We start from the raw sequence: 14,722 nt of genomic DNA, 5'->3' as shown, positions 1-14,722 counted from the left end.
AAAGGTGCTGTGAGAATCATGTTCTTTGATTTCTCCAGTGCCTTTAACACCATCAAGCCCCTCCGACTGAGTGACAAGCTTTAGGAGGGCTCAGCCTCCTCTGCTACCAGACTCCATCGAGGGGTCAGTGTGGAGGTGGTCAACACTTACAAATACCTAGGAGTGCATCTGGACGATAAACTGGACTGGTCAGCCAACATTGATGCCATCTACAAGAAGGGTTAGAGCCAGCTCTACTTCCTGAGGAGGTTTAGGTCCTTCAATGTCTGCATTAAACTTCTGCTCATGTTTTACCAGTCTGTGGTTGCCAGCATCCTCTTTTATGCTGTGGTGTGCTGGGGAGGCAGCATAAAGAAGAGGGATGCGGGGCGACTAGACAGACTTGTAAGGAAGGCGGGAGCTGTTCTGGGCACCGAACTGGACTGCCTCACAACGGTGGCGGAGAGAAGGACCCTGAGTAGGTTGCTGACTATCTTGGACAATGTCCACCACCCACTACACAGTACCCTCAACATAATATTCAGCGGCAGACTCCTGCGTAACGCCACGCAGAAGGGGAGGGGGAGGGAGATGGACTTTTCTGCATTAGTCTACCCCAGTCTGCCCTTCTCTTCTCATCTCTTCAATTACCATCCCACTGTCCATCCCTCTACTGGCTATACTAGCCCCTTGCACAGACTGAACAACTTATATCACTTTGGACTATCCACACACAAATACACAAGCACAAGAACTTTGCACTATACACACAAGCACATGAACACACTCCACACTTGCGGCACAAGAACACTTACCTACCCCACTCGCACAAGTACTATATTGCTTTTATAAAACAATTTTATAGTCAACCAATTAACATTTTAACACAAAGTCATTGCATCTTTGCCATGTCTCCGTTGCCGTGGTCTCTCAAAATATGGCTCCAGTGCGGGTTGCCAGTTACTAGCGAGGAAGCTTTTTGATCTCTGTAACATAAACGAAGAGAGACCACAAGAGAAATGTTAGCAAAAAAACGAAAATATTTCATTAGGCCATTGGGCTGCTCTTACCTATGGCCACTCACTGCCATGGTCTCCCTGCTCATTTACATTTTTACATTTAGCAGACGCTTTTGTCCAAAGCGACATACAAGGGAGAGAACAGTCAAGTTAAGAGGAATAAAACCTGGTGTAACAATAAGTACTACTTTTTTAAGAAATAAAAAACGACATAGAAAGAAAAGGAAGTGCAGGACTGTAACTGCTTAAGTGCAAGTTAAGCCAAGGTGCCAGTTAGGAAGGGAGGTGTTCTCTGAAGAGTTGGGTCTTCAAGAGCTTCTTGAAGGTAGAGAGGGACACCCCTTCACAGAACAAAACCAGTTGAGTATCATCGGCATAACAGTGATAGGAAAAGGATGATAGGGCCAAGCGAGGTGGTGTAAATGGCAAAGAGAAGTGGTCCCATCACCGAGCCTTGAGGCACCCCAGTGGTGAGTCGGTGAGGTACAGACAGATGACCTTGCCATGACACATTGAACGAGTGCTCAGTGAGGTATGATTCAAACCATGAGTGTGCCTTGCCAGAAATGCCCGTACTTGACAGTATGGACAGAAGGAGGTGGTTGACTGTATCAAACGCAGCTGAGATCCAAGGCTTGAGCTGCTGCTCTAGCTGTTTTTAAGGCCTCCGTCACAGACAACAGGGCTGTTTCGGTGGAGTGACCGCTTTTGAATCCAGACTGGTTTGGACCGAGTAGATTGTTCCTTGACAGGAACTCTGTGACCTGTTTAAAAGATGCCCTCGAAATGGTTTTAGATAGGGGCGTGAGAAGTGAGACCGGTCGATAGTTTTCCACCCGAGTCGGATCAAGAGACGGCTTCTTGAGCAGCGACGTTACCCGAGCGACTTTGAATGAAGAAGGAAATGTTGCAGAATTAAATGAAGCATTAATCACCTGTGATATAGCCGGTAAGACGGAAGGGGATATGGCTTGAAGGATGTTGGATGGGATAGGTTCCAGTGGGAATGTAGTTGGACAGCTACCTAATTTTGGAGATCTCACTCTTAGTGAAAAGGATGAAAGAAGGAAACAATGAACCATTGATGGTTGCGCCCTTAGGGGGGGAGACAGTTGGTCGAATTGTTTCCCGATGAATGCCACTTCCTCTGTGAAAAAGGAAGCAAAGTTATCAGCAGTGAGGTTAGTAGCTGGGGGAGGAGGAGGAGGGTAGAGCAGAGTTTTGAAGGTGGAGAATAGTTTCCGAGCGTCAGTTGCACCGTTGATCTTGTCATTGAAAAAAGTCTTCTTAGCAGCAGTGATGCTGGATGAGAAGGAGGCTAGCAGTGTCTGGTAGCTTGCAAGATCGTCCGGTGCTGCAGATTTGTGCCACTTTCTCTCAGTCGCTCTGAGATAGGAGCGCTTCGTTCGGAGCGCTTCGTTCGGAGGGTATCACTCAGCCACGAATGAGACTGGGTAAGTCGAACAGGTCTGGTGGAAAGTGGACACAAACTGTCCAGGCATGAGCTCAGAGTGGAGCAGAGAGATTCTGTGGCATCATTGACACCTAGTGAGGAGAAAGTTGATAGAGGTGGAAGAGCAGAAGAAACCAGAGAGGAAAAGTGGGTGGGAGAAAGGGTGCTGAGGTTGCACCGGAACGAGACCATCGGAGGGGGGATAGAGGGTTGCTCAATGAGCCGAACATCAAAGCGAATGAAGAAGTGGTCTAAGAGATGCAGAGGCAATACCGTTAGGTTGTCCGTGGTGCAGTTCCGAGCAAGGATGAGGTCAAGCTCTTTACCTCATTACCTCAAGGATGAGGTCAAGCTCTTTTGTGAGTTGGAGGAGTGGGGACCTGTTGTAAGTCGAACGATTGAACCAGGGTCCGAAATCACCCAAGGTTCTGTCTTTGGACCACTGCTCTTCTCCTTGTACATGTAACCCTCAGGTCCTGTCATAAGGAGACATGGCATTAACTTCCATTGCTATGAAACCCAATGGAATTGTACATCTACCCAGGATAGGAGCCTGCCTACAAGATATAAAATCTTGGATGGCTCACAACTTCCTGCTCCTTAACTCAGAAAAAACTAAGGTTATGTTTGTAGCAATTCTCTACTGTCGGGATGTAGCAGCAACTCAATAAAGAGCCTCCAGCTTATATGGAACGCTGCTGCTTGCACACTAACTAGAACAAAAAATATGAACATATCTCACCTGTACTTCTCTGCATTGGCTTGCTGCCAAGAGTACAATTGATTTCAAAGTACTCTACTTCTAACATCAAAGCCCTAAACGGCTTAGCTCCAAATGACCTTAAAGAATTAGTTGTCCCATATTGCCCACCAAGACCACTTCTTTCCTAGAGTGCAGGTCTTCTTGAAATTCCAAGAATATCAAAGCTATCGAGCCCCCCTCCTCTGGAATAATCTGAGATGCAAACACCTTTTCCATATTCAAATCGTGACTAAAGACATTACTCTGACGTAGATGCATCCCATAGTCATGAATGAATGCGCCCAAAACCACGTCACAACATCCTTCACCTCTTCTTGCTGGCTTAGTTGTAGTGTTTAGTAGGCCTGGGCTAGCGCATGTTGTCTGTGAAGAAGATCCCGGGTACATTATACCAGCCAGCCAGTTGGGCACTGATGTGTACCCCGCCACCCTTGCTATCCTTACTAAAACTCAACCAGAACTAACCAGAACTCATCAAAACTAAACAAATACAATGTCCATACACCTGACCAGGCAGCCTCTCTCTCTCCTTCTTTATCTTATTAATGCTTATATAAGCACTTTGTTTCACTACTGTAATGACTAATGAGTACTGTGAAGCCAAATCAGTTCTTTGTCCAGGGGGGGAAAAAAATGCTTTTAAGGAGGTTCAAAATTGAATCTGATTGGAAACAACTATGTGCCCCATGATTAGATTAAGTGATGTACTTAATGTGTTTTAAAATATCAGTGTTGTGTTCTCACATGAGCATGAAGTGAGAAGTGAGCCTTTGCAGTCATGAGGAGTAAACTGGAAATGCCAATGCAGGATGAGATTGTGCTACGTAGCGTAGCAGGGAGGTTGTGCTGCTCGCGCACAATGTTGGAACTCTGCAAGGAGGCAGATTCTATCCACAAGGGGGACGTCCACCACTATCCATGGTACTGAAGGAATCACAAAGCCACATTCCTGACTGCATTTGCCTAAAGGCAGAATAATTTAGTATGACTACAGTGTGCACCTAACACAGCCCTTTTTACAGGCTGAATAAAATGCAGTCTGGGGTGAAAACATCTATGAAACAACACTATTGAATAAACCCATTGAAGGACAAAAAGAAAATGCACAATACTAAGAACTGTGTTAAATCAAAAGCAAATAAATGAGGGAAAGAGTAAAGTAAGTCTTGTCAATGGTACTGAATATTGTGCTGTTTATCAAATCAACTGAGAAAAGAAAGGTTATTGTTTTGGCATTTGCCATTTCAACTTCCCCCACAGGTTCCTGTGACCTGTGTGTGCAGTCACGTCTTGCATTCCACACTATGATGAGTGACAGGTGTCTGTCAACTGTAGCTTCCACTCATCAGGATTAACTCCAGTGCATTTTTGTACAACATGTGTGCTGTGTCATGGGTATAAAATCAAATGTGGAGTTTTGCTGTTGATTAAATTCCAGTACTCTGTGACAGTTTCCCTTTAAAATTCAAATCTACCGGATTTAAATAAGAAATGTGTAACTCTGCAACAAATGATGCTAGAGCGTTTTTTATTCACACAGACACATTACAAATTCACCAGAAATAAAAGAAAACTAGATCAACCTTTGAACCATAACAAAATGTAATGAAAATTCTACATAAAATCATGTTCACTTTAAGAATGAACCATCTATTTTCCCAATGTATTACGTTCTTACTGAAAGCTTGAATAACTAAACTGAATTTCACCCGTCTTCCCAGAATAAGATCACCATGAGTACATGTGCAAGCCTAGTGCCAACCCTTAGCATCAATGTTCATTGATGTAATCAGAAAGTATGTTCTTTGCCTTGAGCGTCTAGGCTGTAATGCAGAATGGAATGCAGAACCTTGTCCCATCCTGGTAATCAGCGACTCAACAGCAAGAGCAAGGTGAGGAGGAGGATCAGTGGTGAGGAAGCCATCTTAGGGGAGAGGCTGCACAAAATGCTGTCACACGGGCTGGAACAAACAAACAGAGGCTGAGTACTCCACACCGGCTAAGCAATGCCTGCCAACCAATCCTCAGTTAGTCTTTACAGTTATTGCATTTCTCTCAGGACACAATAGGGATGCATTTGATGGCTAAAGTATTTGTCATCTTTTATGGTGTTCACAAATAAAAATGAGCTGTAATGGGTGTTGTATACCTTCCATCCACATCAGGTCCTTCGGTGTCCGCGGTGGTGGTGCTCGTGGTTGGGGTGGAAGGAGTCGTGGTTGTGGTGGTAGGAGTGGTTGTGGAAGTAGGAGTGTTTGTGGTAGTAGGAGTGGTTGTGGTAGTAGGAGTGGTTGTAGGAGGGGTTGTAGGAGGGGTTGTGGTGGTAACACTTGAAAAAAGAAAAGTAATATTCCAATGTCATATTCCGAAACAACTACATACTCTGTGTGCAGTGTATTATCTTAACATGTTTACTTCAGTAATCCCACAAATTGTTATGAGCTCTAAGACAATTCTACCAACAAACATACTCACTCGTCATCATGCAAAGATTTTACTCTGATATGTAAGCACGTAATGAATACTGTTTTGAAGAGCATACCGTGAACAGGGACCCTCATCAATACTCTCCTCAGGAGTTGCAGTGAAATTCTGAACAGGAATTGTGGCACAGGGCAATGAGTTATTTGTAAGCAGAGGTCTCAGATCTGAAATGGAGAAAAGGCAGGGACATTAAACCACTTTTATTCCCTTCTCTCACATGACTAATTAGACTCACAATCATGTTTCAAACCTGAAATCATTTCTTGGATATTTGATATTCTTCATAAACTCAGATCTACCATATTTGAAAGTTGAAGTTTTACAGAGAGAACAAACCCCTAATGCCACCAGGGAAGAAGGGGACTAATCTCAGGGAACTGATGCAGTATGTGGATTAAGAACACCCACCTTGCATGGTGAAGAAGAAGATGACATCGCCTCCTTTCAGGAAGTCTCTCTGCCGAAGGTCGGCGATCACGTGGAAGTCCAATAACAGAACAGCTGAGGCATTAAAGGTCTCACCACCCACTGTGACTGGACTTCCCACCTCTCTGGGGTTTCCCCAAACTAATTTCCCACCTGGATTAAACAAAAAGCAAAAAACTATTACTGCAGTTGATGTTATGATGAATCATTTTAATGTTGTTATTTTATTAAAAGAAGAAAAACAACCATCATATGCCATTATCGACTTGCATGAACCAATAACACATTTGACTTTGAAAAGTGAGCACCAGCTAGTGTGATAGACAAGTTAATCACAACAGAACAAAAGATGATTTTCTTTACTCATCATTGCTGTGGCTATAAGCACCTGATGTCTGTGCTGGGTCTGTGGTCAAACTCATCTCCTTGGACATGCGCAGCTGCATGTGTGGATTCTGGTCCAGCACCTGGGCTGTAATCTGCCTCCATGGCAACGGCCACTCAAGCTTGTCGTCATAGTCTCCAGACACCAAGCGCACATACACGACAATAAATGTGTTCAGCAATTGGAGCAAGATCTGATAGCCATAGCCATCAGTGGAGTAGTACCTTGGGCTATAGAGGATTGTGTTATCATTACTGGTATTCAAAACTTCCTCAAAGTTCCTGATATGCCAGGTCTGATGGGGACACTCTGTCTCTGACAGGTTGATGTCGTCCACAGAGAAGCCACCGCTAGAGGCTCCTGCTCCTTTGCGGGCCTCAAACTCCACCTGGAAGGTCTTAGTGGCGTTCAGAGGAACATGGTGGATCTGCCAGTACTCAGCCGGAGAACCTAAGAGAGGAAGTGGAGGTAGGTAGGGTACCACTTTACAATAAGGCTCCATTATAACGGTTTGTAAATAGGTTAATAATTAAGTTGTAAACCCTTTGTAAGACATTAATAAGGCCTTATAAATGACTTATAAACACAGTTTTTATACATCGATGCGAGCTCATTATTTGGGAAGATCCCCATCTTGGCAACCCACTGTCTATCCCTTAATTTGCTCGACTAACCCAATTGCACACACCCTACCATTCTTGTTTCTGTTACTAGAGATTAAAAAAAAAAAAAAAGTTAAAGTTAAAAGTTTCAGTATTTCCAAATTATCCTAAAACAATTCCTGAAAATGTGTAATCCTCGCTGTGAGCTACTAATCAGAAAGCAAAACAGGGGAGAATTTGGTGGTTTGTTAAGTTTGTGTGTATTACCTGTGATTTGGCCCATAAGCCTACGGGTTCCTTCTGTGTCCGCCTCACTGTCAAACTCTCTGATCCAGATGTTGAGCTGGTCCGTCTCATTCCCACTGTAGTAGTAGTAGAACTGAAGGCACTGGACCTGGCATGCTCTACCAGGAGTCATCCTCCTGCTGGTCAGTCTGGCTGAATCCCATTCTTCTCCAGCTCTAGTGCTGAAGTGCATGAAGAAGCCATGACCTATTTTTTTAAAGATATGAATAAAATTGACAGTTTGTGTTATCTTTCATGAATTGTTAGTAACATCATTTTGCTGCATACATATAATGAATAGTTAAAAATGTTGTTTCTTTTTCATTTAATTTTTTTTTCTTCAGAAAATCCCCTTTTTTCTACCTTGAGAGTCAGTGCCCAGGTAGGTGTAGTCTGAGTGGGGACCTCCATCAGCTTGGCTCACTCTCTGCCATCCAGCTGAACTCCTGGAGCAGACACTCATCTCACACAGGCTCTCATCTTCAAAGCTGCAGTGGTCCAGGAAGGAGACTGACTCATCTGAGTTTTCAAAAAGATGGAACTTGATTTACACAAATTAGTGAAGAAATTAGTTGATTTATTTGTGTCAGACATGTGCACTTACCGCATCGATAGAGCCTGTTCAGTTCCAGTGCATCTGTTGAGCTCATTTCTAGGCCTTCGCCAATCACATCTTGAAACTCTGGTTTCTTTGTGATGATGGTGGATCCATTTCCATTACTGAAGGCATCTTTACCGTAGTGCATTACAGATGTGTAGTCATATGAAGTGTTAAGGAGGCTTGAGAAATCTTCACTTATTTTATTGAAATTGTTCTCAAACCCTTGGGGAAATACAAAACACATCAAAATCAAGAATCAGAAACAGACTTATTGTCAAGTAATACCTATACGCCTACCTGAAATTTGCTCTGGTGTATGGGTGCATACAGTTAACATAAAAACATACGTACACACACAATAAATACTAAACATAACATAAAACATAGATACATACTAAGTACTACACATAAGATAAGTACTTCAGATAGAATACAGATATATAAAAATATATATTTAGAACCAGCCGTCTCATATCTCTCATATATTTATTGAGGACTTTCATGTCAGACCATATGCTACAATCTTTATTTTAGGATTTAGGAAATGGAACTTTTCAGAAATGATGCAGCAAGATTGTGAACCTTCTATGACGTTCTCCCAGATTATTGTGACATGGTCATCCCTGTCATATCTGGCCTGCTCGTGAAAGAAGCCCAGGGCATGGAGAAGCTCATGTTCCACAATGTGAATAAGTGCACATCCTGAGCCAATGGAAACATCCTGTCCACCTGGAATGACTTTTCCTACATAAGAGTAACACCTGCAAGACATTTTTGTTTTGTTTTACTAATTTACTCAAGCTAAATGAAAGAGCATTGCAGGCACTGAATCTCTTTTACAGGAAAGACCTTACCCTCCTAATTTCTGGATGTGGATGAAGTAATCTTCATTTTGCCGTGGAATAAAGTTGATGCAGGACTTCAGACCAAACTGCTCAAAGGCCCTCAAAATAATCCCTTTGGAATGCACATCTTTGAAAGCAATAGTAGAAAGTACATTCAAGATGAGCTTGTGTTGTGGTTCAGTTGTCATTATTACCTCCAGCAAGGAGGTTATGCAATCGGGTCCGTTAATTTATTTGTCCGTCTGTTTGTCTGTTTGTCTGTTTGTCTGTTTGTCTGTTTGTCTGTTTGTCTGTTTGTCTGTCTGTGGACAAGATTTCTCAGAAACTACTGGGCGGATCTTTCTGAAACTTTCACAAGAGGTGGATCTTGGTCCTGGGACATCCCCATTACAATTTCAGGATGATCCGAATCTGGATCTTTGAGACTGCAGTCAATGTTATTAAAAGCACTGACAAACCTAAAAAGTTCAAACCACTCGATTAATGAATAAACTGTTGTTGGCCGTGATTTCCGTTGTCTGTGTACTACTCACCAAGAGTGTTTCCCAGCAGATAGGGAACTGAAGTGTTCCATTTGGCACCCTCTCTTGAAGTAGAGCTTCTCGAGTAACTCTGGAGATCAAGAAAATCCTGTATTATTTTTGTATCGTGCATTTCATTGTGTCCATTTAGAGTGAATGTTGTCTGTGGGGTGCTGACATAAAGCCATCCCCAATGCTATCGTTCACCATCTTGAGTCATCTCAAGCATATTTTCACACATTGCACTTATCAGGAAAACTGGGAGGACAGGGAGGACAGAGGATCACAGATTAAAATGTTAGTTGAAAGGCTGACTTGAATGTGTCTTTTAACCGGCCAGGTCTGAGAGGACTAAATTGTTGATAAATATATGATGATGAATATTAAACAAACACAAAGACTGTATAGAGGAGAGGGTGGCCACGGGGGAATAAACTGGGTTAACTGAAATGCATTCATAGTATAAGATTAACAGACATTATCACACTGAAAACAATTAAAATATACTAATATACTAATTCAAATATTTTCAAATGACTCACCTTTAATATGTCTCCATCAAATAGATCCAATCCTGAATGACAATTAAAATGAACAAATTTGCTTTTAGTGACTAATTTACCTTAACCTTTACCTTTTAACATTACATTTGGTATCTCTGATTTGGAATCTAGCATATGAGCTTACCTTCATTTATTTTTGAAATGCTGCGAATTTCATATTGAAGCTCTTGGTATAAAAGAAACAACACATCAATTAATTCATATTTTTGCAATATCAGTGTTGCTATGTAACACCATCAATTAATGTTAATTCTGACTTTTACTCACTTGAGAGGTATGAATTTAAGGTTCAGAGTTAATAATGATACTACTACTATAGTCAACAATCCAATGCATCTTATATGTAGTTATAACTGTTGCTGTTATTTGGATTTAGAATGTAAGCATTTCTGGTTGATTATACTTGACATGGGTGAGATGTGATAAGTGAGGTGTGATACAGTGCCTTGCATAAGTATTCACCCCCTTGGATGTTTTACCCTTTTTTTGCTTTTATAAATCAGTCATGGTCAATATAAGTTGGCTTTTTGTACAAAATAATTCACAAAAAAGCCCTCTTTAATGTCAAAGTGGAAACAGATTTCTACACTCAGACTGAGTCTCCAAATATATGGTATAAAATATAACTAACATCATTCACAGTCAAAGAAGTTCAATTCTGTATAAAATATGTAGGTGATAATGTAAAGACCGCCAGTCAGTATAGGAAAATAATAATAATAATTCTGAGGAGCCAAACAATAAATGTACAAAATGTATATTTTTCATTATTCTTATAATTTGTAGAATAGAACAGATTAAAAGCTAAACCACTCACCAATGAGCTCAGGTGCAGGCTGGCATTGAGATTGAACAGGTCAAAGGTTATTTCATTTATGGACACAGACAGAATTAATAAACTATTCACACTGTAAAATATATGTTTAAGTCAACAAAAATAATACATATTATGTTTACAGATGTGTGGTACCCTTTAGGGAAAATGCTGTGAACTGCGATCTACCTACCAGACTGAAGGTTCCCAGTGCATTCAGCACGATCAGAAGAGGCGTAAGCATTCTCCTCAAATATCTCTGAATGTGGATGTGAAAGAAGAAGACCACTTCACTTCACACACTGAGTAATCCCTCGTTCAATTCTTCAGATATATCCATATGCTAGGGCTATGCAGATTAACTCTGTATTCATAAAGATCTATACATACGTATGTGTAGACGGCAAGCCAATATGATGGTGTTCTGAAACCCTTACTGCCAGTGCTCCAACCTCAGCTTCGCTGCTGTAACTGAGAGAGGGCCCTGGGTCCGGTACCTATTTACCTGGAGGGGAAGGGGCTGTTACGTCACCACCTAGACCTGTTTTTGGTACCTCTGTATGACATGAAGCATGTAGGTGTCAACAGATTTGCATGCACATGTTTTTCAGTCCATTGTCCGTCTTGTTCTCTGTCTCTACATCCCTTACCCCTGTAACAGTAACCCTATGAGTACAGCACCTAGACCTGTTTTTCGGTCCCTTTGCGCTTTTTGAGGCATGAAGGTGAACTCAGTTCATCAATCAGGTGTCAACAGATGTGCATTGTCCATTGTTAACCTTCTTGTTCAGATGTACAGATACACAATTGCATAGTCCTGCTGAAAACTGATTCATGTCTGTTTCCACTACCCCTCACCAAGACGTGTGATCAAGTTTATTTTTTTCTTAAAAACACTTTTTGATGCACAGTGTGTGGTGAAATGTTTTAAAATATTCTGAATTGAAATGAAAGAACTGTTTGACATCAAGTTAAATGTGTTGCATTCAATATGTTTTACCATACAATATAGTGTAGCAGTTCTCTCTAATTTTTTTTGCCACTTAGTCTGGATGGTCATTGCAAGTGGTAATGCGTTTGATGAGGTGAATGTAGCCTCTCAAGTCAATACATTTTTTGAGCGCTCAGAAAGGTTTTATTATGAATAATAAGTACACTGGGGGTTTTGTTGAGCACTTTGAAAAGGAATGCATAAGCATACTGGTCTTCTTGGAAACAAGCATACTTGACGGTGAACACACCGCATGACTGGTTCTACCAGTGTGCCTGTTTCTCTCATCAACAGGAGAATAATCTAAGGCCTGTCAGTAATAATGGAATGAGATGTGCTTGGATGAGGAAACATGCTGCCAATTTGTTATTCTCACAGAATAACAGAACAATTCTCACTGCTCCGGGTTAGTGTCCATAACTTCACTGTGTGTGTTCACTGGGTGCTGTGTATGTCACTACCTTGGATGGGTCAAATGCAGAGGTGGAATTTAGAGTGTGTGTGTGTCTACACCACCTCGGCCATAAAGTCACTTTCACACAATATGTAATTTATTCTTGGTATATCTTTTTAAAAAAACAACTAGCTGGTCTCAACCTACTACTAATTAGCAACACTGATAATTAGTAGCTCCACCCATCCCATTGCCGTTTCAATACTAGTCTTGGCCTATTTAAACGTGCAGGTGTTGGTTGTTAGCTTGTCTACAGCCCACACAGCAGTGCAGGAACTCGGTCGGTGAGATGAACCAGATGGAAAAGTTTGCCTGTTCGTGTGGCGTGCATCTACTCCTGCACTCATTCGTGAAGGTCATCAGAGGCGGGGATTTGGCTTAGAGCGTGTATTCCCTAGTTAAGATGTAAATGCTAGGTTCAAACAATGAAACGTCCAAAACTGGACCAACCACATTGATCAACGGTGTGTTTTTGCAAATGTGGCATTAAGGCTGATTTATCAGAGATGTATTGAGGTAAACCATTATTTGGCATCTACAGCTGGCTTAGACCAACTACTATGGAGAAATACTCCTTTGACTACTCGCTGACACAGAAGTGCTGAAATGTCATGAATACTGGTTTTACAGGCTGTGGAAAGTGCCCAGAGCAGTTTACTGTGCCCTAAGACAATAGGGGCCCTATTTTAACGATCAGAAACGCAAGTAGGACAGCGCCAAACGCAAGTAGCTGTGTGGGCGGCTCTATGCCGCAGTTGCTATTATAAAATGTTTATTTTTGAAATGCTGCGAATTTCATCTTGAAGCTCTTGGGATAAAAGAAACAACACATCAATGAATTCATATTTTTGCAATATCAGTGTTGCTATGTAACACCATCAATTAATGTTAATTATGACTTTTACTCACTGAGAGATCAGAATTTAAGGTTCAGAGTTAATAATGATACTAGTACTATAGTCAACAATCCAATGCATCTTATATGTAGTTATACCGTAACTGTTGCTGTTATTTGGACTTAATCTAGAATGTAAGCATTTCTGGTTGATTATACTTGACCTGGGTGAGATGTGATAAGTGAGGTGTGATACAGTGCCTTGCATGAGTATTCACCCCCTTGGATGTTTTACCCTTTTATTGCTTTAATAAATCAGTCATGGTCAATATAAGTTGGCTTTTTGGACAAAATAATTCACAAGAAAGCCCTCTTTAATGTCAAAGTGAAAACAGATTTCTACACTCAGACTTAGGGCCCTATCTTGCACCCAGCGCAATTGACATGGTCACCGACGCATGTATCATTCCTATCTTGCACCCGGCGCACAGCGCGATTTTCCCTCCAGAGGCGCGCTTCGAAATGAACTTGCGTCGACATGGGCGGGGGCGGAACAGAGAAGGCGTTTCTCTAGTGGTATTTTGCAGTTTCAAAACAACGCCGTGCGCCGTGCGCCATTGACCACAAAAAAGCTGGTCTAATGTCAGAGGCGCAATGTCTAAAGTCTGTAACGCTATTCAGAACGCTATTTTAAGGGCGCATGTGCTTGCCCGCACAGTATAGGACCTATAGGCTACACTTTACTTTTGTCGTCTTCACGAGAGATGTACACCAATTTTTTGGCAAGCCATATATAATTACAAGGAAAATAAAGTATTTACCACAAGAGGAAATCATTGTGATATCCGTATCCAAGACATTTTAAAACTAGGCATACATCTAGCGTACACATTGACCCAAATGATTCAGGTTAATTGAAGCTGCGTGACATTTGATTTATTGTATAGCAAAAAACAAAGTACTTCAGACAAAAACAAAGATTCAATATCCAAATGTAGCACAACAGTATTACCTTAGCAAACAACTCCTCTCAGCAGGAAAGCTGTACTTCTACCTCAACCTCTCGAATGGCACTGAGTTAGCCTTTTAAGAAGGCCTATCTATTGCCACTAATTGGCCTAATAGGGCTGACCCATGAATATGGGGAAGCAAAGCCCATTGTGCATATTATTAACAAAACAATGAATTCATGAATTATACATTCAAATAACCTATCTCCGTATTATCACACTATCACAACACTATTTTACCCAATAGCAAATCACCCTACAATGCGTAGTTATTACATACATGACATGTGAACACTACAAACACCCCTGTGACATAATGCTCCGCTCCCTCCACTGGTGACACAATGTAAAAGTGTTATCCCAGCGCGAGTGCGCTTTCGCGTTGGGACCAGTTGGGCACTGATGTGTACCCTGCCACCCTTGCTATCCTCATTAAATTCCAACCATAACTAAACCTAACTCATCAAAACTTAACTTAATGTCCATATACCTGGCCAGGCAGCTTCTCTCTCTCCTTCTATATCCTATGAATGATTATAAGCTCTTTGTTTTACTGTAATGACTAATAAGTACTGTAAAGCAGAAGCAGTTATTTGTCCAAAAAAAAGTGTGCTTTAAAGAGAAGGTTTACACTCGAATCTGATTGGAAACAGCTATGTGCCCCATGATTAAAGAATAAGTGATGTATGTGT

The 14,722-nt window shown here is 41.5% G+C and overlaps 1 protein-coding gene across 1 annotated transcript; it reads right to left on the bottom strand.

Moving 5' to 3' along the window:
* Window positions 1-5,375: 5,375 nt before the first annotated feature.
* LOC308380727 (meprin A subunit beta-like) lies at window positions 5,376-9,030 on the bottom strand (the record flags this gene model as incomplete). The annotated part of the gene is made up of 9 exons (XM_080858131.1): window positions 5,376-5,543; window positions 5,729-5,862; window positions 6,107-6,277; window positions 6,513-6,959; window positions 7,379-7,603; window positions 7,760-7,915; window positions 8,001-8,219; window positions 8,580-8,758; window positions 8,852-9,030. The coding sequence occupies 9 exons, from the start codon at window positions 9,028-9,030 to the stop codon at window positions 5,376-5,378; spliced, it is 1,878 nt and encodes a 625-aa protein (XP_080714257.1).
* Between the last annotated feature and the right edge of the window lie 5,692 nt (window positions 9,031-14,722).

Source organism: Sprattus sprattus, assembly GCF_963457725.1.
Source record: "Sprattus sprattus genome assembly, chromosome: 19".
Classification (NCBI taxonomy): Eukaryota; Metazoa; Chordata; class Actinopteri; order Clupeiformes; family Clupeidae; genus Sprattus; species Sprattus sprattus.
This window is presented reverse-complemented; position numbering and strand designations above follow the sequence as displayed.